Genomic DNA, 25,728 nt, shown 5'->3' with positions numbered 1-25,728 from the left:
TATTGAGTCTGGCTGAGATGGAGCTACTTTTCCCACAGCAGCTCTCACTGGTCTGTGGGTAGCTGGAAAGGTGTTGTTAATACACCAGTGGTTTGGCTACTGCTGACTAGGGCTGGCAGAGCATCAGCACTGTCTCTCAACGTTCCCCCCACATCAGTAGACCTGGAATGGGTAAGATCCTGGGAGGGGACAAAACTTGGCCAGCTGGCCCAAATGACCCAAGGCATAACTCATCCCATATGGTATCAGCTCAGATATAAAAGCTAAGGAAAGGAGGAGGAATAGGGCATTTGTTATTTATGATGTTTGCCTTTCAGAGTGACTGCTAAATGTGTGGAAGTCCTGCTTCCCAGGAAGTGGCTCAACACTGCTAGCTCATGGGAAGCAGAAAATAAACCTTCTTTTCTTCCCTTGTTTGTGCACACCTAAACTTTTGCTTTTGCTTTAACAAACTGCCTTATCTCCACCTAAGAGTTGGTTTTTATCTTAATTTTTCTTCCCTGTCTGGCTAGGAAGGGGAATGCTGGAGCAGCTTGGTGGGCACTTGTCATCCAGCCAAGGACAACTGCTCGCCCCAGTTTTCTTGTTTCTCGTTTCTAGTTTGACTGCAACATAGAAAAAAATACAGTAATTCTACCCTCATGTGTCCAGTTCTTTTTTACCCAACATGCCAACACAAATCAGTATTTATGAAGCAAAGATTATGTCAATAAGCCTAGATTACTTCCATAAGCTGTACTCTAAAGCTCAAAAATCAAAAGATTTTCCTCATTTTAACACTGAAAATTATAAAACAGAAGGAAAGCCATCTTAGAGATTTTTAGCAAAAAATACTGGTCTGCATAAAGTATGACTGGCAGATGTGAGTGCACACAATAGCCTCAGAACAAACCACAACACAAAGATTAAAATAATTTCTTGAATTGCTAATGAAGGCCACAACGGACACCAGTAAAACTGGTAAACATTGATGAATGTGTTGTTTACATCAAAACAGTAAGACCTTCATTCTGCTAAGAATGGCAGCGAGGATATAACATACTCTATATGCCATTCCTCCTCGTGCATCAGAACAGGAAGAGAAACTGTATCCATAAAGATACCAAAGATCACATCATAAAAACTCAGATTTACAAAAGACATAAAGGATTTGTTGAAAAATCAGCTCACTGTTGCCAATTAAAAAATAAGACAAGAAGATACCAAGGCCTCACAGCTCCTCAGCCTCCAAGCTGAACCTAAGTAACCCTGGAAAGACTGCCTGTATGCAAGTTTGATAGCACAAGCCAACTGAACAGGTACAAGTAACATGACTTTTATTTTAAATAAGGCATTTCCCTTTCAGAATGCCTTGCATTTAGTAACAAATTTCCTGTACTGTTTTAATGATTTTAAGTCAGAGTTCCAATGAATTTACTGATCCAAGTTTAGCAAATTTTATCTTTTTGATGTCCAGATCCAGTATCACTAAGGAAAACTTATACAAAGTAAGAAACCTACACGGACTGTATCACGAATACAACATTTAGTGAATGCAAGATACACTGACATATTAGAGCATGTAAAAAGTTTTTAGATAAGCTTAAATGAAGCATTAAGAAACAAAGCTTACCTGAGCTATTATGGACAGAATGCCCACCACAGCTATAAATGCCGCAATGCTAGTAGATCCAAAGCCTATAACCTGTAGAGAAGCAGATATTGTGTGAAATAAATTGCAAACGCAATCCAGGACAATTACTAGCAGTAAATATCTTCTCAATGAAAACACTCATCCCTGCTTATACTCTAGATTTATATAGGATCCATTCAGGAAGTGTCCACTTTCAAGAATAATCCCTAACTTGACTCTTTGCCAAGGAAAGTATAAAGGGGAAAAAAAAACCTTAAAAAGAGGAGACAGAAGAAGTCATGGATCTGGAAACTGAAGTTCTCTATCCCTCACCCAAACATAACAGGCCTTTGACAGGCAAGATCCCATTTCAAGGCAGACTCAAAAACTGCTGTACTGAACAAGAACAAAGGCCTGCTTAAGGCAAACACGTGCTTAAGATATTGCAGAGTTTATGCATCAGGAGTCAAGTGTTACTCAGTTCTTGGCTTAGCAAATCACCCCGCCTTTAATTTTAAGGCTTTACTTTGTCAGAAAGCAGGCCTCTAAGCAAAGTCTGTAACAACAAAGAGGTCATATGGAATACTTATTTAAACATCCTTAGTAAGATGCAAAGTGAAGAACACTTACCTGTCTCAAGTACAGAAAGAAACTAGAATACTGGCCAGCCTCAGGAAGATATGAGAACAACACTGTAATGCAGATCGGAAGAACTGTAGGATCTTTTCTAACCTTCCTCAGGGACTATAAAACAAAAGAACAAGGCAGGTATATTGAAACATTTGTAAAAAGTCTAATGAAAGCATGAAGAAAGAAGGTAGATTCCCTTTTTTGCATGCATACACATCAAAACAATTACACATGGATACTGTTATGCTGAGTCTTAAGTCACAAACAATCCCTATAGACAGTTTGGGCGGCCCAATTTTTTAGTAAAGTTTCCATCAAGATTTTTGAAGCTACTGTTCAGTACCAAGTCAAAACTATTCCCTAAAAACAGCATTATATAATTGTAATACCTAATGTCTTCTAATGGACCTCCATACTAAGTATTTGTTTTCAAAGATACTAGCAAATACTATACATTTCTTACACTTGTTCACCAATTATATTAATTACTTTAAAGAATAAATAAATTGTGGAAAACAAATTCTGTAACTGCAGTCTTCCAAGAATGCCATTCATCTCTCAATATTCACAACCAGTTCCCAGCAAGACAGATCTTGTGAAGAAAAATCACTTCTTCCTTTCTTAAGATACCAAGGTATAAATGAAAACATAAAATTACTGAATAAGTGTGAGTGAACAAATTACTACAAAGACTGCATGGTATCTTTCAGCCTTCCTATATATGTCTATAAAAAAATCAGGCTTTATAGATCCATTCTCTAGTAGAAATAAATAATAAAGTGAGTAAAGTCATAAAGTGAGTACGTAAAACCTTAAAATATTGGCTTTTGAGGCATAAGAATTCACCATTTCTGTCTGCAATAAAATAGAGCACCTAAGTTAGAAAATTAAAGTATTGTATCTTTGGATTTCACACTAAACATTATTTTCAAGGAATTATCTAATCCACAAAGTTTGGTTTGATTTTGTTTTTTAAATGTATTTAGATCTTTATGGGCAACAGCAGAGAACAGAGACTACAGAATACCCAACAGTCAAGCTACCAGTAAAGCTGAAGACTTCTCAAGCTTACAAACTACAACAAATAATTATTACTTATTAATCACCACATATTTAATAAATATTTATTGAAGTGCATCTTACCGCAAAAGGATCTGCCTTTTCCCACGATATAGAAGATCCCCATGAAGCAGGTCTTATTTTTTCTGGCAGAGATTCCGGTACAGCAAGCAGGATGAAGCAGATGTCCGTAATAGCCACCAGCGTGGCCACCATTACAACCAGACTATCCCCATAGGTGGCAGACAGGTATGCTCCAATGGCAGGACTAGTTACCAAACTTGCTGCAAAGGTGGCAGATACCTGTGCACAACAACAGTTTACAAACCCATCTAAGTGGTTATTCTCCCATTACAGAAAAAGGAAGTAACTTGCTCACCACCCCTCCCTAGAAGTGTAATTTAAAAAACACCCCAGTAAAAATTCAAGTAAAAGACCCAAACAAAACAAAAAAGTAAATAAACCACATACCATTTACAACAGTAAGTATGGGTCCCAAATACAGTTTCTACAGCCTTCTCAACAGCACACCATACTAGACAGGATTTGTACTCCAAGATCAGGTTTGGCTCAAAGGAAAATGGCTGTTACTTTCAAATAGAATAAAATCTTCATTTTGTTTTCTAATTATGAATTTGAAGTGATGTCACTGAAAAAGTTGCCAGTACATTTAAATACCTGCCTAAAAGAAGTTTAAAAGCTAAGGATGTCTACCAATAGACCTCCAAAACTTAAAATAATATAGATAGTAGGAAAGCAAATTAAGCAGGAATTACATCACCTCAGAATGGACTTTGTTTGTACTAACTTAGTTTGTACTAAGTTATTTTCCTCATCTTTTGATCAATAAGAAAGATCATGTCTAAGTTATTAAAAATACTGTTTTATCTATTTTCATCCTTACTTACCAGTCTGACATTAGAAAAGGACATTTTATACCAAAAAGATGTCATACGAACTAGATGTGCAACTTAGAGGTGATGGAAAACTATTGCTAGATTATATTACTTCCATTGACTTTAACATTTAATGTTCTGTTTGCAAAACTTAAAGACATTCTTTCCTACACATGCCCTCTATGCAAGTTGTCAAATATTAATTCTGCTCCCACGAGCACACAGCATTCCCTTCACTGTGTGAACTTTAACACAGTGTCTTGGGCCATGGTACACTTCTTTATCAAACTCTTTACATTAATCAGGAAACAATCTGTACATCAAAACACAAGTTCAATATGAAGGTCATAATCTGACCTTTTTCCCCAAATTGAGCATTTCTTACCAGTCCGTAGGCTGTAGTTCTTTCATGTTCTTGTGTTACATCAGCTACATAGGCAAATATTACAGAAAAGGTAACAGAAAAGATTCCACATACTGAAATCATAGCGAAGTACCACCTAATAATTTAAAAGCAACGATTAGAAAATTTGAACTAAGATCTCTTGCTTTTTATCTTACTAATAAGCAAGTTTGTGTTTAAGCCTAGGAGGAGGGCTCCTTGAGAACTAACACAGAACTTTACTGAAGATGAATGAATGACTATATAGTCTCACTCAAATATCGGAAAACAGCATTTAAATTCTTTTATATTCTTCTGTTTACTATACATCAGCCTAAAAGAAGAAGTGGTCCTTTGAGGACATGGTACCCATAGATTTTTACACTCTGTAGTTCAAGTTATGAAAAATTAAATCTTAGAAGTTATTTCATCAGCCAGTTAAGGAATAAACTATCATACATATAATGCTGTGGAACCTGAACTCTGAATGCATTCAGAGTGTACACAAAATTCTTTTGTAATTCTTCCAAGTTTCACAATTAATGTAAATGCAACTGAAGTCTTAACTGAGCAGTACTGACTTGGTTTTGAAGTCCTAATCAAAGAGGTAAAAGATCTCACTTGCAACAATTATATTTTTCTTTCGCAAATAAGGTTCATTTAGCTTTAAAAACAAATTTATTACTGCTAGTCATTAAGGGAAAAAATTAACAGCTGATCTTAAAATAGAGTTAGACGGGACTGTCAAATCCCTACAACAACTGCTTTACTTGAAAGAATATAGTTCACATTCCATTATTTCTACTTTTAGGACACAGAGTTTGAATACATCTTGAACAAAAAACCTCCAGAATAATGCAATCATGTCATGAAAGAAAAGTTGCTTTCCTCTTGTCTTATTGTCCCTCTCCTATTTCCCCAAGCATTTCCTCTGAATATCTGTTCTCCCAACAAGATTGCTACTGCAGTTTGTAGCACTTACCATGGGCTTATTCGCATTAATGGAATTGGGACACAGGTGAAGAAAACTGTAATAAGAAGAAAATATTTTCTTCCCCAAGCATCTGAGAGAGCACCAATTAGTGGAGCACTGAGAAATGACAAAATACCCTGTGACAGACGAAAAACAATTAGTGTGTCTGCAGCTACATTTCCAAGGCTCACTTTAACTACAATATAAGAAAAGAATAAAATAGATAACTGAAAAACCACACTATTTGTTCTACACTCCAGTTTTCTGTGATTCTGATGCATTATGTTTCAAATCAATTAAACCTCAGTGAATTTAAAAAAAAAAAGAGCATACATTTTTTCAAGTTCCATTTGATTCAATATAGAAGCAACACAGATTGCAAAATCTTTAAAATCTCCAAAATACAGTCTAGTTCCACAAAAGACATTATCTCAGTCTCTATCAAGAGACTCAGTGCTAAATTTCAAACCCAAGTTGCCCTCTAATTTGGACTGTCCTAGGACAGATCTTTGGGTAACGTAACTGCTCTCTGAAACAAATTTAACAGTTTAAATTATATTAAACACTTACTGTTTTACACTACATATTCATCCTGTACAGTACATCTGTAAAGAGCAAAAACTATCAAGATCATTTGAGCGGGCCTGGCAACTTGAGATCATGGGACACCATAATGAGATTCCTGTGGCAAAGGTCAGACTCACATACACAGTAAAACCAGAAAAAATTAACTAAGCATCAAATACTAGATTTTTACAGAATTTCACGAAGTCCTAGAATCTAGGCCTCATATCCATTTTATTACACAGGAGAATTAAAATAAGGAAAGGATTTCACAGGTTTGTTAACTGGGGAACAGTTCCTTCTAATTAGTACACCCTTCATTTATCAATCCAATTGTGCCATAAGTCCAAACATTAGTAAATGCATGGTTCTGTAAGAATCTTAATACCCTGGAAGCCCACTCTGGCTAATTTTACCTTACCTCTCTTATTCAAATGTAGTCACAAGTTTAACATATGCATACAGACTTGCTGTACTAAATAACTGTTCTGCCAAATCCTTACAAAAAAAAACTGATTTACAACATTTTCAGTAAGCAGATTGAGAGCAAAAGCTGTAAAGCCAAACTATCAGATCCTCAGAAAGTTAGATGTCTTACTCAGTTGAAATTACTGTTGCTGTTCCTTAGAATCAGATTTCAGTGCCACATGAACTAACATGTTTTGCTGTCAAAAACAATGACACACAATGTTCCACAAACAAAATTTTAAAGAAAAAAAGACACGGAAGTACAAGCTCTCTCTAGTCTTTGTTCCCCAGTTTATTAGACCTGTTAGAGCAATCCAAGTATTTATTACATTACTGCACCTTTCTACAGGCATGCTCTGTACAAAACCTATGGGGAACCCTCTATTTACTACTTTTAATACACAGTTACATTGCAGTGTGAGAGAAAAACTTGAAACAGGAAGAGGAACATGAACTTTGTTTTTCTATGAGAACAATGAGAAGATAACTTCCTCTTTCAGTCTTAGGCAAACATCCCAAGTGCACTGTGTTCTGCCAGTTCACCATGAAAGACAGCAAGACAGCAAGCTGATCCTAAAGATGTTAGGTTCTTACAGCTAAAAGCAGTGCTTTAGATTTGTTACGCGACACAAAGAAAAATAATTTCTGAGTGCTATAAATTACCTTAGTCATAAGTTTCAGCAAGGGCTTTGCAGGCCCTCAGCACAAGAGTTACCAAAGAAAAGACTTTATCTTAGTATGCTATAAAACTCTTGCAAGCTGTTTTGTGGCCACAACTCAGCATAACCACTGTGTGAATGCAGTAGTCTAAGCAAGCAATAAATTGCCCTGAATATCTTGAATATCACAGAATGTTCAAGAGCTGATTAAAAAAATAGGACCAGGAAATAAAGCAAACCTGATGAAAATTAGCTGTTATGCCACATTTTAAGACAAAATTACAGTGATTAAATGCTTCATTTTCTATCTCAATGGTATCATCATGATTGCATTAATTTCGCTCTAATATAAATCATTTAATGTTAGGAAGCAGACAACAAAAACCTAGCTTTATTCTCAGACAGATTCTTATCAAAATTACAAATAGCTACAAGTGGAACCTATTCAAATGAGAGGAATTTAAACTTCTAAGAAACATTCCACTTGTCTCAAGATACTGCCACTTCCGCAGTAAAACTTGAATTCAGCCCAAGAAACAACCGCTACAGTAAAAAAATGGTTTAAGAATTAATTACATTCTCAGGGTTTCGCATGTTCTTATGGAAAATGTAGTTGAGACAAGTCAAAATATTAAAACACACAGAATTTTAGGTCAGAGGTTTAAAAAACATCTTACCTTAACACCTTGAATAAGACCATTCATTAAAAATGTATGACGGGGAAATGTTTCATGTAAGACCTGAAGCAGGGGGGGAAAAAAAAGCACTATTTTAATAATGAGAGACAGGATAGAGTTGATTCCAAGTCTAAATTTGACTTGTAAAACAGGATAGCTCTATGAGAACTTGTTAGAAGAAAAGGATCCTATCCCAAAATAAAAACTGAAAGAAAAAAAAAACCCAAAACCAAAAACCCTGGAACAACGAGAATAAAAATATCTTCTACCTCTTTTTTGTTATCACAAGAAAACATAAACATTTATGCCAATAAATAGATTTAATACGTATTTATTGGCATAAATTCCTATGCTGGCAAAGACTGTAATGCAGAAATAGTTGGTTTGGGATACTGCTCAAAAAGAGGATCAATGTAAGCAAAAACCATCTCAGGGCAGTATAAATTACAAAATATTTATGTAGCTACTTCCTTAAAAAGGTTGACTCAAACACTGTCAATATTTAAGTGTGACAATGCGATTCCACTAAATTACACTGACAAAGAAAAAATAGTGCTATATTCACAACTGAACACATAGCATCTATTAAATAGTCATACAGTTAGAAACACTTCCAATTAGTAAGTAGATGCTTATAAATACCAGCAAGAGTTCTGAGTGTTTAAATACAGCTACGAATTCATGTAAGGTGCTTTACCAGCAGTCCTAATTCAAGGGCAAGAATGTTAATCTATGCTAAACAGATTTACCATAAATATGCGGGAGAGTTAAGGGCCTCACAGGTGCTATCATGTTGACTAAAAAAAACTTATTGTGATGTTCAAAACATATACGTGCAAAAATTCACGTTCAAACAAAGCTCAAACTAATATGCACCTGATATTTATAGATAAGTGACACCAATTACAAAAATTACTTATATATATACTGAGAAAGTGCCACTGAAAAGTATCAGCTTTGTTTTTATAGGAAGACTAAGATTCTCAAATCACAGGTTTAATCAAAGTGGTGGTTCTCTTACTAATTTCTGGTCAGATAATTCTCCTTATTTACATCACTTTTCCCTCCTGTATCATCCTTTGATTAGGTATTTAAAACAATTTTTCACCTGTTAGAACACTGATCTTATGAATGGAGAAAAATAAAAAGATCAGAATTCAAATTACAGATCTAAAAGCAGATGTCTTCTAAGCTAAAGAAAAACAAAACAAAACAAATAAAAATAAGAAACTCAGAGAGTCAAATCTAATTACCTGTGAGCTGTTTTCTAGTATTTTTTCCTGAGAGGCAACCACTGCTGATATTAAGTTCAAGTTTTTTGATATTAAAATTTCTTACTTTATAGACAAGGAAATGCAAGTTGACAAACTGGTAGAGGGAACTGCTTTACTCAAGTTCAACCAATAGATACATATTCAAAAAAAAAAAAAAAAAAAAAATATATATATATATATATATATACATTGAAGAGAGAACATGTCATTAAGTAATTAATATTGCTTATGGCAACTTACTAACATTGGTTACAAGTCCATAAATAAAAAAAATGTCCATAACCTCTGGGCAGTCTTAGACTAGAATAGCCTTGGTGTGCTTTATAAACATTTTTAATCTTTCCTTCTCCAAGTATAGTGTCATGTAACAAAGAGTACAGCTTTGCTGACAGATGTCAAAAGAAGTGGAAAAGCAATTTAAAAATTTAAGGTTAAGTAATCTCAGCCATCAAACAATTTATTTTCATAGTATGCACCATTTTAATTAGACTGAAAGTGGACAATGACCTACAGAATCATGAAAAAACCCAAAAAAATTGAGTAACCATGAGCTTTGATCAACAGGCCAGATATTTTCATTTCTGCCCTTCCTACCTGACAAACCTGCTTGAGCAGATGTAGGCAGCTGGCAGATCAAAGGCTGAACCTTGCTGATAACACATGACATCTAGTACTGCTAGCTCATAAGCAGGCCAATGTAAGCTATCACAGGTACATCACAAAACAGGTGCAAAGTATCAAGCCAGACTTGAAATTATATAAACCACACAGCAGCCACTCAGTGTTTACAAAGCTGATTACAAGTAAAGATGATCACCCTCAACTATGGACCTATTCCAATTAGAGTATACTACTGGGCAACTATTGAAGAACCCACCTAATACACAGTTTTATTACAACTGGTGGGGGCTTACAGATCTGTAAGAATTATGATTTGCACATTTATCCCTTTAAATGAGAAGCGTCAAACTTGGGCAAGTTGAAAGTGAGCAATTTGGTTAAGCAAAAAAAGCAAAGAAAAAGAAAATATAAGAAAGACCCCTCAGTAAGCTTCCCTGTATTTTGACACCAGCAAGACAGGATGAGAGGACACTCATTTTGTGAGACAACTGCTTCATGGAAATGTGTCAACTGTTTACGTGAACTTCTTTATTACTAAGTTATGTTAAGAAGTTCAGCAACTGTCTTTAGAAAAGTTAGGCAAACACATTCCAAGAGTTATGTACATTATCTTACATAGAGTTTGGAGAAGGAAAAAAATTAACGCCTTCAATCAAACAAAACTTTGCTTCCCATGTATTCAAAGTGGTCTCAAGTATAAGGCAATGAAAACCTGGACTAGTAGACCTCCTGCGACTGCTCACAGGCAGGCCCCACTAAAATGAACAAGATCCATGCCTTCAAATGAAGTGCTTCATATCCTATTACCAAACACTCAAATTATCTGTTCATCAGGAAAATAACCAGAACATAATAAACACTTATTAAATCCATTTCTTACATGAACGCCTTTGCACTTTAAGCTACATGCTGACAAAACAGTCAGTCCATGGGAGTATACATAGTTAATGAAGGGTTGCATAGTTTATTCAATTGTTACAACGGGAAGATTAATTGAACTCTTGAAGATTAATGAAGTCTTGAAAAAGCCAGAATTTCTAGAGATACTTTAATTGATAGACTAAACTGGTGCTAGCCTAAAAAGCAAATAAGAGTTAAAGATAGTACAGCAGAATTAATTTATTTTTCTTTATCTTCTAGTTCTTTCAGCAGTCCAGATCTCAGCTGCTTAGACTTCTGGAATTGAGACATTGAGATATGCATTAATATAAAGCAAATTAAACCCCAAATCCCTAGAAATTAGCAAATTAACATTTATCAATACCAAGACAACAGCTGATGAATGATACTTACCGTTAGCATTGGAGTTGTCAAGAGCCCCCAGGCAAAGAATTCCAGAAATACGACCACCACTGCATGGTATACACTCGGCTGACCAATACCTTGTTGCTAAGAAAGAAAAACAAATGCAGTGGTTACACATATCCACTTCATTACATGTGGAAATATCGCTTACAAACATGTTTTGAGCATAACCACTTTTCAGCATGACCTACTAAACAAGCCCTTGGGAACAAGAATAAGCCAAACAAGGGAGGAGAAATGGTTTTATATTACAAAACAATTAAAGATCTCTAGGGAACTTCAAGTTTGTTCCCTTGAACACCTGCTGACTGAAGAGAATTATTGGCCCTATTCCTGACATTGTCCTGTACTGCTCTCACCCCCAGCATGCCTTTAGGCTTTCTCACACTCGAGCATTATTCACAACCCTTCCACGACAAGGTGAAAAATAATATACCTCTCTCTGCTTTCTCCACAAGTGACAAGACACATCCACTTCATTAAGATCACAGCACTGCTTCGAAAAAAACCATGACAATGTACATAATTAGAAGAGCAACATTTTTTGTATTTGAGAATGCCAAAGTATGAGAAAATAAGGAGCTGCTTATGTCATCTGTACAACAGTTTTCTATTGATTGCTGACTGACTGACTCTATGCTTGCGTCTGCAAATACAGACTGCAGACTGAGGAACTATTCTACTGGTCAACAAGTAATTCCAGAAAGAACTAGCAAACTATCAAAGTACTCATGATTCTGTGAAACTGCTGCCATTCAAGATCAAAGGACTTGATCCCAGATGAGATTAATTAAATCCTTTTATTTAGATTAAATGGGCAGAACCCTTGGGAAAGGCACATTTATTCAGAACTGTTGCTTGCTTGCTTGTTTGTTTGCTTTCCAAAAGATTTAAGCAGAGGTGCTGAACAATCTAGTGGGCTTCACTGCAGAGACAGCAATTGTTGACAAGACTGACAGACGTCATTTAGCTAGACTTCTGTAAAGCCTTCAACACAGCTCTATATGACACCCTTACCTCCAAACAGGAGACACATGGATTTGAAGTGTGAACTATTTGGTGGATAAGGAACTGTCTGGATGGATGTAGGAAGAGAGTGGTGGCTCTGTGTTCAGGTGGAGGCTGGTGACAAGCAGTGTCCCTCAGGGCTCTAATGTGGGACCAGTGGTCTTCAATATCTTCACTCATGACACAGACAGTGGGATAGAGTGCAGCTTCAGTAAGACTGCAGATGACACAAAGCTGTGCAGTGCAGCTGACACAATGTGCCATTCACAGAGAGTGGAACGAACTTGAGAACTGAGCCCACAAGAATCTCATGAGGTATAACAGGCTAGGTGCAAAGTTCTGCACGTGGGTCAGGGCAATCCCAGACATGAACACAGACTGGGAGAAGAATGAGAGAGCAGCCCTGAGGAGGACTTGGGGGCTCTTGTGAATGAGAAGTTGGACATAAGCCAGCAATATACACTCACAGCCTAGAAGGCCAACCACATCCTGGGCTGCATTAAAACAGGAGTAGCCAGCAAGTGAAGGGAGAGGATTTTTGACCCTCTACTCTGCCCTCATGAGACCCCACCTGTAACACTGTGTCCAGCTCTGAAACCATCAATACAGGAAGGACATGGATCTGTTACAGTGGGTCCAGAGGAGGCCACAAAATTATCAGAAGGCTGGAGCATCTCTCCTATGAAGACAGGCTGGGAGTGCTGGGGTTGCTCAGCCTCCAAGAAGAGAAGAGAAGGTTCTATTGAGATCTCTGTGGTCTCTCATGGCTGGAAGGGGTCTTTTGAAAAAGACTGACTTTTAAAAAAGGAACAGTGACTTTTTACTTGAGGAGAATGTGATAGGAGAAGGGGGATGGTTTTAAATGAAAAAAGAAGAGATTTAGATTAGGTATGCAGAAGAAATTCTTCGCTCAACAAACAGTGAAGCAGTGCATCAAGTTCTGGACATTTCTTGGAAGTGTTAAAGACTAGCTGGATGGGGCCCTGAGCAACTTTTCTAGTGGATGGAATCTTTTCCACTGGTGGAGGGTTGGAATTAAATGATCTTCGAGGTTCCTTCCAGTCAAAAACATTCCATCATGTTTTAATTTCTGACTACCCCTTGGTATAGTAACTGTTTTACATAGTTTTTGTGTTCCAAAATGACACTTTGCCTTTCTCCTAGCAACTGTCCTGCAGAAGACTGTTTTTCAGTCTTTCCAGCCAATCCAAGGCCATTTCACTCCAACAGAAGAGTGCAATTTAAATATGCAGAATTAAATTAAAGGGACACTACCCAGTGATAAATATCAACCTGACTCATTTCAGCCAGTGGACACCAGGGCGAGCATGAAACTCAGATCTCCCACTGAAGACAAGAAAAAGTCAAGACAACCTATGATGAAGGCAGATTATGGATACCTTTGGTATTTCTCCCTGCTCAAAAACTTTTGCCCAAATTTGTAGAAATCACATGTTTTGAAAATGCTTGTATTACAAAATTCATTTAACCTGTTTATAGTAAAAACTGTGAAGACGTTCCTACTGTTTAAACAGTATATGCATAGATCTATAACAATTTTTAGATCCATCAGTTTATTAAAACCTGCAGCAGCAGTGTATTCTAGCTAATAAGATTCAACTTATTTTCTACATTGCAGCTTGCTTCCAAGCATGACAAATTGAAGAAAACAATTCTCTGTCTCCTGGGAAAAGATATAATAGATCAAAGATTATCTCTGGAAGGCTAATGACTTTCAAAGATTATTAACATGCAATTTTAAATTTCTAAATAGCAAAGATTCCAAAGGCTATGGGGGCAAAAAAAAAAAAATATCCTCCTCATATAAGAAGTCTGTAAGTACTTCTGTAATTATATAAGGTAATAGGATAACAATTTTATTAATATTTTTTGACAAATGTCTGTTAGTCAGACTAGCACTTAACACTAATTATACTGAAGTCTGAAGATCCCTTCCACAGCAGTTTCCTCTGAAAAAAGCAAATTTTACAGCAGAATAGGTAAGGGACTCCCCAGACATTCCCCTACCTCTACTTTACTTCCCTCACAACTTTATACCACTAGGTATGTTGCTGCATCATTAACATCTGGTCTGCATTTCGCAAACATTTCTAACGCCATGAAAAATGAAGTTTTGGAGTGTTTGGAGTTTTTTTATAGTGTTTTTATTACACACAAATTTGATCTGAGACTTATATAGTTTAGCAGAAAGATGATGTACATACACACTCAAAGACAAGCATGGAGAATAAAACAGTTTGCAAATCATTTCTGGCAGTATCATGCAGCTTACAGTTAGCCGCACTGACCTACTAAAAAAACCAGAAACCATCACAGCCTTTTGGATTCAAGCCATGACCTGGAATACTAAAATTTAGATCTTGAAAGAAACATGTACCTGTTAAAAATAAGACAAGCATTCTATGCCAAATATACCAGCACTACCAATATATGATCCACTTTGACTATAGCTGATTATTTTCTTTCCGTTTTCTTTACAGTGTCCTAATCCATAGATTAATTAAAAATCTTGTTCTAAGGCCTGCATTGGAAAACTAAGATCATGAAACCAGGAAAGTTTACTGACATTATCAAATGGACTGATGAAGACAATTACTTCAGAATGTTCATCTTTACCGTAGCTCCCACAAACTCTAGCACAGACGCTTCCAATTTTTAATCAAGTATCAACTTTTTTTTAAGAAACCAAAATAGTTTATGATTGATCATGTACATAGCTTGGTCCATAGATTTAAAATAAAATCAACAAAAACTCTTTACTCAGTTCAAAATCAGAGAGTTTTCTAAAAACACTTCACAGTTGCCTTTTTTATAAAGCTGTATCAGAACTACTGAGTGAAGTTCATTACTGCATTGAGAAAACATCCTGCAACAAAACTCCATGCAATTTACACAAAGAACTTTGAGTATGCAAAAAATGGTTATAAACCTTGAAGCACAAGGACCTTCAGACTTCTTGAATAAACAGTACTGGAACAACCTACTGAATTCCTTATGATTAAAAAGATTTTTAAAGGATTTAAGAAATAGTGTAGATATGGTCAATATAGAAGTTGCATGTCTCATTCACTGCCCTCAAAATTGACAGTGTTTTAAGTGTCCTCAGAAAAGCTTTAAAATTGTTAAGGGCTTACATTCAACTCACAAGGATCATCTTAAAATGACAGAACTGTGTGTGGGCTGTGAAACTATGTAAGAACATTGTAACAGCCTTCAAATGCAGCTGTTTGTCAAGGTTTTATACTTGCACAATCATTACTGAGCAAAACATTACTTAATCTCAAATGCTTAACAATACAAGTTTTAGGCCATCCTTGTAAATCTGAAGTCCTAAAAGTTCTAACAAAACATCTGTTATTTCTCTCCAGTTTTACATTTTGCTCCTTCAATGCTCCTTTTGCCCCTTTTCACTGCCCAATTCTAAAAAAAACCCAATTTTTTGTTCTGCCTTTCTTGGAGTCAGAGTAAATCCAAAACTTAATTTGAAGGAAGCTGGATAACTACTGGGAGGCAGTACAATCTTTTTTCAAAGCAAAACAGCTGTTGAACATTAATAAATCCAAGAAAAAATGTCAAAATGATAAATCCAGCTGGTAATAATTGCTTGTAAAAAAGGAGGAGGGAAATGCAATCTAGTATTAGTAACAATACATTATCTAAGACATTCTGAAGAACAGCTAATACAATTCACCCTAAAATACTCTGCAGCAAAATGCAAGCTTATAGCCAGCCCAGATCTGCAGAGCAAAGTAAGAACAGGCAGTATTCACATAGTTTTTAGGTAACTACTTATCTGTTAATTCATACCTATAATGTATGATTAATACATATAATAATTAAAATTTTTGAATGCCTGCAAAAGCACTTTAACATCAATTTCAAGAACACCTGTTAATTTCTCCGAAGAAATATGCTTTTTTGAGAACAAAATCACTTCTCACTCTTCAAATCCTGAAGTCTACCAGAGCACCTTTTCAAAATTTTTTTATGTTGATGAGGGCCACACAGTCCTGCTAGGCAAATTCAGCAAAAGATTCAACTGGATAAATAGGCTTTTTTTCCTCCCATAAGGGTGAAGCAGCAGAGCTGGACATGAAGTGTTTGTTTCAATCTATACACCTGGAAAAGCCCTGGGCAACCTGCTCATGCCTCACAGCTGATCCTGTCCTGTAGAGGAAGGTATCTCCCTAAAGTACCTTTCCACTGACATAATCCTATTATCTTTCAGGCAGATAACAACCAAACTCAAACTGAACTTCTGAACTGACAACCACAGGAACTTGCTTTTGTCCCCCTACACCATCCTCTGGGAAATTCCTTCCCACCAAGCGCTAGGGTCCCTCAGGAGAGTCTGCCAGTTGCTTGTTCTACTTGCAGTACAGACACACCTTTGCAAAGAGCACTCACTGTCCTACAATATGAAAAACAACATTCAAATTAATTAGTATGAGTTTAATTAATTTTTTTTTCTGAGCACCTACAGAAACATTTTCCATTACAAAAATTAACTGATTCAATTAGTCATTTTTTATACTGCCACCTGCACTGGAGTCCACTATGTCAATTCTGATATTTTCAAGAAAAAAAAAAGAACTGAACTAACACAATCAGTAAAACACTCCAAGAAACTTGCTTTTATGTATGAATCATTCAGATTCTGAAGTTCATGACAAATTATAAAATTCATTCCCTTTACACACTTATCTTCACTACTATTTTGTTAGTTTCCCCCAAAATACAAATCCCCCAAAATAAAACCACTTCAAATACAAACTTCTCCTGGTATGTCTCGCTACAAGACTATTTAATCATTTTAGCTTATTCTTGCACAAGTATTATGCCACCAATCCATCTCACTTCACAACGGATTCTCTTTCTTCCACACATATTACCCAGGTAGTTTTCTGAGGATACTGCATATTTGTCTCTTTCTAGTGACTATTTTCTTTAATTTTCAAACAGAAGCATTTTGGATCCACCTTAATTCCAGATGTTCACCACAAATGCTCTACTTGCTGGAACTGGCAAAAATTCAGTACAAAAATACATAAAACACAAATGAGAGGGCTTTCAATCCAGTACAGCATTTTAGGTATGTCTTGTGAGCTGCAATATAAATCATAACTAATTCAATTATACACCATCCAGACTTGTATTTCAGTTGCAAAACAAACACCTTAAGCAGATCTGTATCTGGACTGGAAGATCATAACAGACTTTCTCAATAGAAAGCTAGGCTAAATCATATTGCATAGGTCTAGAGTATCAGAACTACTCTTCATTCAAAATGGAAAAGCGTGTGAAGATTTTGCCAAGAGAAATTGTGCCTTAACTGTTCCTAGAGCTCTCAAAAGCACATGTACAGATAAGGCAGATGACATCAATAAGCTTTCCAAAAATCCAGTAAACATACTCAGAGATGCCCACTAAAGGCTCTTAAAGCAAGCAAACTTTTCACAGGAGTTGAAAAGAAAAGAAAAGCAAACAAACACACACACACACACACACACACAGGGAAAACAAACAAAAAACAAACCCCCAAACCACAAAACACGTACAAAAAAAACCCCAGGACCACTGAAAAGAAAAATAAACCTACTGCAATCTTTTCATACAGCACAGCAACACTACCAGGTGACTCCTACTGCCCTGTCCTAGTGCCTATGTTGTTGAACACATTCAGAAGTGAGCTGTAAAAAAGGATGAACATGTAGTGACGAAGTTCATTGATGACAAAAGCAATTCACTTTGGAAGAGTTATAGGGCAATGGTAAAAAACAACAAAAGTTTGTGGAATACATAAAATAAATTAAATGGCAGATTGAAATTCATGTATATTAATTTAACCAATGCAAAGAGGAAGACATAATTTTAATTCCACATATAAGATGATTACAACACAGGAATGTGATCCTGGAAAAAAAGAGTTCAATGAAAGAAATGAGTCTAGCATTCAGCAGTGGCTTATTAACACATGTCCAAAAGAACTTTCCCTGTTAGGAAAAATATTATCACTATATTACTGCATTAGCATGTGATGTGCCTGCCTAGCTAATGCTCTTCTGATGTTCTGACCATTTTTATTAGCTCTACATAAAGATCCTTCTCTTATCCCATGACTGTTTTGTTCAGAAGCTTTAAGCAATATTCATTGTTGAATATTCTATTTTACAGAAGCACAAGAAGCCCACAGAAAGAAAAAGAACGCTATCAAAGATATGAAGGAATGCTGAAGCAGCTTCCCCCAAACTGCAATAAAAACATTTGCAGAAAGGTACAAATAGGATTCATTGAACTGGAAGTGACATGACACGAAGGGTGTTAAAAAAATTTGCCACCACCTCCTTACACTAAAATACAAGAAAATAAGTGGTACTTTACACAATCTATTCTTAAGACCTAAAATGTCTGGCCATACTGTATTTCCTGCTGGGAAGACATTCCTGTTTCAGTTTAGACTGGACAAGTTTAGAAGCAGGAAGCTTCTAAGGCACATAAAGCATGAAGATCATTTCTGGTTCAGTCTTCATGGCTGAAGCCGCTGAGGTAGGAAGACTACCCAAGAAAACAAATGCCATACATCCTCCCACATTCTGAGAGCTCCGCTCTAGATAGTACCTCATTGCTTAATTAAAATACTTCATACAGAAATAACATATAACCAGCATATTACACTACAGAAAGTTGGAAGCCAATTTATCTGTCTCAAGTTTTCTTAGAAAAACTTAGAAATACATACAACACTGAGAAATTCCTCTAAAAAGGAACACACGTGCTTCTCCATCGTGCAGATAGTTACTGAAACTCCTTGTCCAGAAGGCTAGGTTAGGATCTTCATAACTAATTATGTAACTATGACTTGATAATTTAAGTTTTTACTGATCTAGCCTACAGTGCTTCTCTTGGAATGTAACAACATCCACACAGATAGAGCATCAGTAACAGCAGACTTGTAACAGCAGGAATGCCCTCTCAGCAAAAAATATAAACCAGAGTGATTTTTTTTAAACAGAATAGCTAAACATTCCTAGTAACAGTTCAGACCTAATGTCAATCTAACAGGATGGGAAGATTCAGAATGACATTGGCAGTCTTGAGAATGTAATATTGTTCATCTCTAATTATTCAGATTTAACAGTAAAAATAACAAGTGTGGGAGAAAACAGTGCTCCACAAAGGAACGTAACAACAGAACTGACAAACGAACTATGTTTTTACCACCAGCAATACAATTTAAATTCTACAAGAAACTTAAGAAAGCAGCTTACTGAATTCAGACCTGTTTCAGTAAAGTCTCATAACATTGAATCATGCTGCCTTAATTTTACTGTGCTGCATTTTTTATGAAGTATAAAAAAGAAAAATGCTAACAGTAAGGGCAAGAACATGTAATTCTTTGGGTACACACAGCTGTGCTTTGCTGTGTAAACCAATATAAAATTTAAATAATAAAGGCTGGCAAAATTTGGAGATGTACAGTTCAGAATGTTTATATCATCTTTCCAAAATATATAATGTCTTGGGCTTCATAATAGCTGCGGCATTTTGCAGTGTCCAAGAACATGAAACTAACATCTGATTAATTCTCAAAGAGGTACATATGCGTGACTTTTTATTTCATACTCTATTTAGGATTACTCCCACAAAAGCATTTTATTTAGACAGTATGACACTATTTTGCTGAAAAGTTTCCTTAGTGTGACATTTTATTGACAACAGGTTGCCCAGAAATGAAGTGCATAGTACAAATATTCTGAATGTCATGCTAAGCTTTATACAACCAGCATTCATAATTCAGATGTAACAAGATTGCACAAGAGCTAGCAAAATGTCCCACAGCGTCATTTACTTAAATTTCTCAGGCTCACTTAAGTCATGGTAATGCAGCCAAGAAAAATTATTTAATTAGTTGGAATTTAGTTAAACACACTGTTGTTCTTATTAATTTTGAGGTAGTAACTCGATTCATAACAAGTCGTTTGTTCAGCATTTGTGTTTCAGCTCTTCAATTCAGTAAGGCCAATGCATTCAGCAAGGTGAAGTTAGCTACAGTTACATCCAAAAACAGAAGCTTCTCACACCCAAGCTGGAGGGGTAAAAGTAGAAAGCCTTGCACAACCTGACAGAGTTGGTCATACTCTTCCACTTTGTCTTACTGATCTGATGCCAATAAAGAGTAAAACTAAAAAGGAAAAATTAAGACATTCTTCAAAGCCCAAAGAAGCAGCTCACAAAAATTTCACTTCTGCATTTATCTCTTCAGCAGCAGTCCAAGCAGCAAGCTTCGTCTTCCAAATGCCAGGGATGCACTCCCACTGAAATCAAACAGATCTCTGCAAATACATCTAAAGCCACGAACCAGTCCCTCATATGTTATTGTGAATATGCTCTTTCAATAAAGTCTAGGCAGAGAGAATTGTAGCAATATGACAACCATGTGAGAATCACAGGGAGGTGCAGGAACTGCAATTACAAAACAGACTGTTCAGTCAGGAACAGATGCAGACCCTAACATGATATAACTGCACTACTGTGATAAGGCTAGAGCCCCATGCAGTCTGTCTTGTATGATGAGATGCTTTAGAGGATCACAAAGTCCTCCAAGGGCACAACTAAGAGGGATGGGACAAAAAATACACTCAGAAAACTAAACCTCAGATCATTTTACAAAATTACAAATTAATGTCATTTTGCAGCTAAATTTTCAAACTTACAGAAGAGCATATATTAAGTACACAAAAGCATTTCTTTAACACTTAATCAAACTTTATCACTTTATCAGACATTCCATGCATTAATAAAAAAATGGGTTAGCACCTTTATCAGTTATTAGTTATGTGTTATTTGAGTTTTACTTTTCAAAATTAGAGAAAGAAATCAGTTCTTCGATTTCTTTTGAAACTTCCCTACATGTACCTTTCATTTCCTAGCCTCTGTTCATACATCAAAAAATTAAACTATTTTTCTTCTATATAGTTGGGAGATCAATCCTCTGTTTCTTTCACCACATCTTCTGAGCAGATAAAACTAAAACCTGTTTCTCAACTAAAACATTAACTTTTCAAAATTCTTTCAGAGATATTTGTGTAGTCTGACTTCAGACTGCATTACTGCATTCCATATACACTAGACTCTTTAATGGGAGATACTGTACACAAACCTGAACAGCAATTCTACCATACAGCAGATTATCAGCTGCACTTCTTGAAGAGTCCAACCTGCTTTTTGAAGGGGATAACCATTTCTAAAAGACAACTGAAAGACCTAGATAGAGAAGTGATACACTATAAGATGTGTGAAGCAGTCATTTTGGAATTAACTTACATTAAAGAAATTACTTTACTAATGAATTCCACAGAACTACATTTTTCTTCATCTTCGCTGCACTAATCATCTACTAAAAGTACCTTAAGATCTTAATCAAATGTAAGTAAGGCAGAAAGAATGTATGCGCAAACAGATGATTTCAAGATTTTTTTTTTAATATTCCTCAGCTCTAGCCATGATATCACATTAATGCTACATTGTTAACATACTAAATATAACAGCTAAAAATACTTCTTCACCTTCACATAAAACAGCCCACTGTCTTCTCTCTGATAACACAGAGGCTTATCTGTGGGACAACAGGTAACACACAAAGGAGATGCTGACTCCTGTCACAAACCTAGCACTGTTTTATAACTTTTGGCATATGGCAAGCTTTCAGCATACCCAACTTTGTGAGCAAATTACTAATACTAAATTATTCAGGTACACATGAACATAAACAAACCTCAAGAAAAGTTATTAACAGCTTGCAATTCAGATGCAAAAAAAAAATGTATGTGATTTCAATTTGCTGAAAAGATTCGGCATGGTAAGGTACTGCCATGTTTTGCACCTGTACCCCTTCAGAAACTGCTAGTACCAAAATCACCTGTTTTATTATTTTGTGCCTTCCCCTGGGTTCTTCTACTCCATCTTGACGTCTGGGTTAACTCCAATAAAACAGGATGAGTTATATCGCCTCAGCCAGTACCATCCTGCCTGAAACAAGTCACCTGTCATCTACAGCAGAAAGCTCAAGGGAGGTGATCTCTGATCTGGTTTTAAGGCATCTTGTGAGCATACTGACGTACTGACAGAAAGGCTTAAGTCTTTTTCTTCAGAAAGAAATTAGGCACGGCTACCACATTTACAAACGCAACTTTGCAGCGAGGGCAGGGATCACGCACTCCCTTCCAGCTCCTCTTTTTGCACCACAAGATCTCAGCGCTTGGTGGGAAGAGACGAAACAGAAAGCACAGCCACTTTGAAAAACTGCATACCGTAACCCCGTGGGATAGGTTCAACACGGAGCACCTCCAAGAGCTCCTACGGAAAACTTAAGTTTCACCTTCCTGGCATCTCGGATTCATACATTTTAAAAGAAAACTTATTTACAGCCACCTGCTCAGAGATGCTGTTACTCAGGTCTCTCCGCCCGGGACAAATTTGTAAAGAATGTAGTGGGGCTGTCAGAGTCGGGCAGGTCAATGCAGGGCAGGGCCGACGCGAAGAACTCGCCGCACCTCAACTTCCATAAGGCATCCAGGGGCAGGACGCTCCAGGAAACATCTCGGCAGGCAGCTAAGGAGGAGCTACCCCTCTCGTCCGGGCCGGGCGCTGATACCCACGGGCCGCCCGGCCCAGCCCGCAACGCACGGCCGCCCCCAGGGCCGGCAGGAACCGCACGCAGCCGCCGCCGCCGCCACCTCCGCGGAGCCCCGCTCCCACCCCGCACTCACCGCGCCACAGCCGTACGGCGCCAGGCGGACCCTCTTTCCCAGCATGATGCAGCCGCCCCACCTGGCGCGGTCGCCCCCCTCCCACGAAGATGTCGGTGGTGGTGGTGGTGGTGGTGGTGGCGGCGGCGACGGTGGCGGCGGCTCCTCCTCCTCCTCTGCCGCCCGGTCCCGGGCTGGCGGCGGCGGCGGCTCCGGCTCCGGCTCGGGGCTCATGTCGCTCAAACCATGCTCCGTCCCGGAGCGGCCGGGCTGGGCCGGCGGCGGCTGCAGCGGCCGCCTCCGCCGGGCTCACGTGAGCGCGCGAGCCCGTCCCCCTCGCGCCGAACGGCCCCCGCCCCTGAGGCGGATTCGAAGGAAGGCGCGCGCGGCAGCCGGCTTCCCTCCGGGAATCGGCGTCAGTGAGGTTGGAAGGGGCTTCGGAGGTCATCGAGTCCAAGCTACCACCGAACACCACCTTGCCACCTAGACCATGGGAGTGAGAGCCACATCTAGTCTACCCTTAAGCCCCTTCAGGTCCATGACTCCGCCACTTCCCTGGGCAGCCCATTCTAATGTCCAGTCACCCGTTTCTGTGAATTCTTCCTAATGTAGTATATGATAGAGATAATTCATGCTTTGTAACTGTATAAAAATTATAAAGATCCAACCATGCCTCTGACCCCCATGGCCAGAAGCAGGGCTTTCCTTTCTATTCAAAAGATCTCCTGGACTCGCCCAGATAAAATCATGGCCATTAAGGAATGAATGAGTCCTTCCTGGGCGATCATCCACCGTTTCCCAGGAATGTCCAGAACATTCACAGAACGCACCTGGAAGAGAATACATGGAAGAATGGGCGACGTCCGGGCTACAACTGAAAAGAAGACTATCTCGAGGAGCCCAGACAGCCATCCAAACCTATGGCCTGACTTTTGTTCGGGACTGCATCTGTATAGTTCCTGTTACACGTATGTAGGAACTTACAGAAATCTTAGGTCATTTCTGCTCCAGGCAGAATAAACTGTATATAAGCTGGCTACCTGGAGCAGTGGATGTGACACTCTGGGGAGACGCTGACACTACGTCGGTCTGTCCCAAGTTCACTCAGCATCAAAGTCCGGGGTTGATGCTGTCTTGGCTGTGGCGGTTTTATAATATTCTATTTTTTTGGTTGACAATCTAATAAATTTATAAAATTTTTTTATAAATTTGGATGGCGATTTGATCACTTACAACACTAATGTCCAATCTAAACGTGTCCCAGTACAGCTTAAACCTATGCCCTTTGGACCTGTCACTGGTTGCCTGGGAAAGAAGCCAACCTCCACCTGGCTACACCCTCTTTCCAGGTGGCTGTGAGCGTGATCGGGTCACCCTTAAGCCTCCTTTTCTCCAGGCTAAACACCCCAGCTCACTCAGCCAGTAACAAGTTACTGTGAACTAAATGGATGCACGAAATTATTTTTCTTATACAGGGATTAGTAAATCAACACACTTTCTTTACATTTCCTTGCCAGCCCAAGCCAATTGCATGTAGAATTTCATGCTTGCTTTCCACTTTTTTTTTCTAGTAGCCTAGAAGCTCTTAAAAAACATATCATTTCTTCATAGTCATCATCAAAATAGTCATCATGAAATATAGTAATATTTTTGCTCTTTTTAAGACTCAACCATTTTTCTACTGACTTGAAAGGCAAGGGATTTTTTCCTGCACAGTTTTCAGTGTTGGTTTTTGTTGTTGGTTTGTTTTGGTTTTTTTGAATTGAGGCTTCCAAGGGATGAGAACTTTTTAAATTCAAACAGATTCCTCAGTCAGAAAGGCATGAATTTATAAGCTTGATGTATCAGGAAGAAACCTGTCTGCCACCTGAGGTTCATGTAAAATATATTACTTAAATTCATCATTGTATTTTAAAATTTTCACCATTAAAATAGTTACATGTATCAGTGACTTAATCCACTTCATATACAAACCACTATCAAATGATCAGCTGATTTGGGCTCAACAGATCCGTCAACTACTTTATGTCCTTGCTGCATACAGAATTTAAAGTTAGAACAGTTTTGTTCACATGCTGAGCTACATATATAATCCTTATTAGGAGCTGGTTATCCAAATAAGTGGAAACAAGGCAAAGGAATAAATACTGAGTTTATGAAGAGATGTTACTAGCACAGTTTCTCCCAGTTCTATGCTCTACACTTTTTAGAGTATTCTTAGCAATATTTTTAAGCTGTCTGGAGGGGTCATTAATAACAAAGATACAGAGTATATTAGAGAAAGCTATTCAGCTTAATCAAAACTATAAAGAGTTGTAAAAATACAATGAACTTGAATGACTGTTGAGATGTCAGCTGAAACTATTGGTTAGTGAAGATAGGTAATCCTGGGGAAAAGAATTCTGATTAGTCATTGGATTTGTAGACTTCTAAGTTAGTTAGTCCATTTCTACTTTAAAAAGATACTAGAAACTGCCTAGATAGTTTTCTGAGATAATTCTTATATCTGGCAGTAGCTAGTCACCTGCTAAGAGATAATAAAAAATATTCTCTGAAATTTAAAACTGTACTTTATCTCAGCGTAGGTACCTGCAAGTTTTTTTTTGTATTTTTATCCATTTTTTGTAGTTAATAGAGTTAAATTGCCTGTTTTATTGAAGAAAAAAGTGTAAAATGCTGACAAACTATTCATGGAAAAAATATGAACCAGATCTAATGGTTTTTTTCACATAGTTTAGTGAGGTTTTGTGAAGTGTGAACCACCTGCAACACTGTTTGAACAAGGTATTTCTAAGCTAAAGAATGAAGTCCTGGATTAACAAAATTTTCTG

General features: G+C 37.5%; 1 protein-coding gene across 2 annotated transcripts in view; it reads right to left on the bottom strand.

Moving 5' to 3' along the window:
• MFSD14B (major facilitator superfamily domain containing 14B) overlaps nt 1-23,199 on the bottom strand; it is a 30,414-nt gene extending 7,215 nt beyond the window's left edge. Inside the window, exons 1-8 of one of the 2 annotated variants that reach the window (XM_059873206.1) lie at nt 22,919-23,199; nt 11,109-11,204; nt 7,921-7,983; nt 5,562-5,689; nt 4,583-4,697; nt 3,386-3,604; nt 2,243-2,356; nt 1,613-1,684 (exon numbers count right to left, since the gene is read on the bottom strand). In XM_059873206.1, coding sequence (XP_059729189.1) covers nt 1,613-1,684; nt 2,243-2,356; nt 3,386-3,604; nt 4,583-4,697; nt 5,562-5,689; nt 7,921-7,983; nt 11,109-11,204; nt 22,919-23,131 — 1,020 coding nt within the window. In that variant the 5' untranslated portion in view covers nt 23,132-23,199. Of the gene's footprint in view, nt 1-1,612; nt 1,685-2,242; nt 2,357-3,385; nt 3,605-4,582; nt 4,698-5,561; nt 5,690-7,920; nt 7,984-11,108; nt 11,205-22,580; nt 22,722-22,918 lie in introns of those variants that run through there. The other variant, XM_059873207.1, reaches the window with a different exon arrangement.
• Between the last annotated feature and the right edge of the window lie 2,529 nt (nt 23,200-25,728).

The sequence above is a fragment of the Haemorhous mexicanus genome, chromosome Z (assembly GCF_027477595.1).
Source record: "Haemorhous mexicanus isolate bHaeMex1 chromosome Z, bHaeMex1.pri, whole genome shotgun sequence".
In the NCBI taxonomy this organism is placed as follows: Eukaryota; Metazoa; Chordata; class Aves; order Passeriformes; family Fringillidae; genus Haemorhous; species Haemorhous mexicanus.
This window is presented reverse-complemented; position numbering and strand designations above follow the sequence as displayed.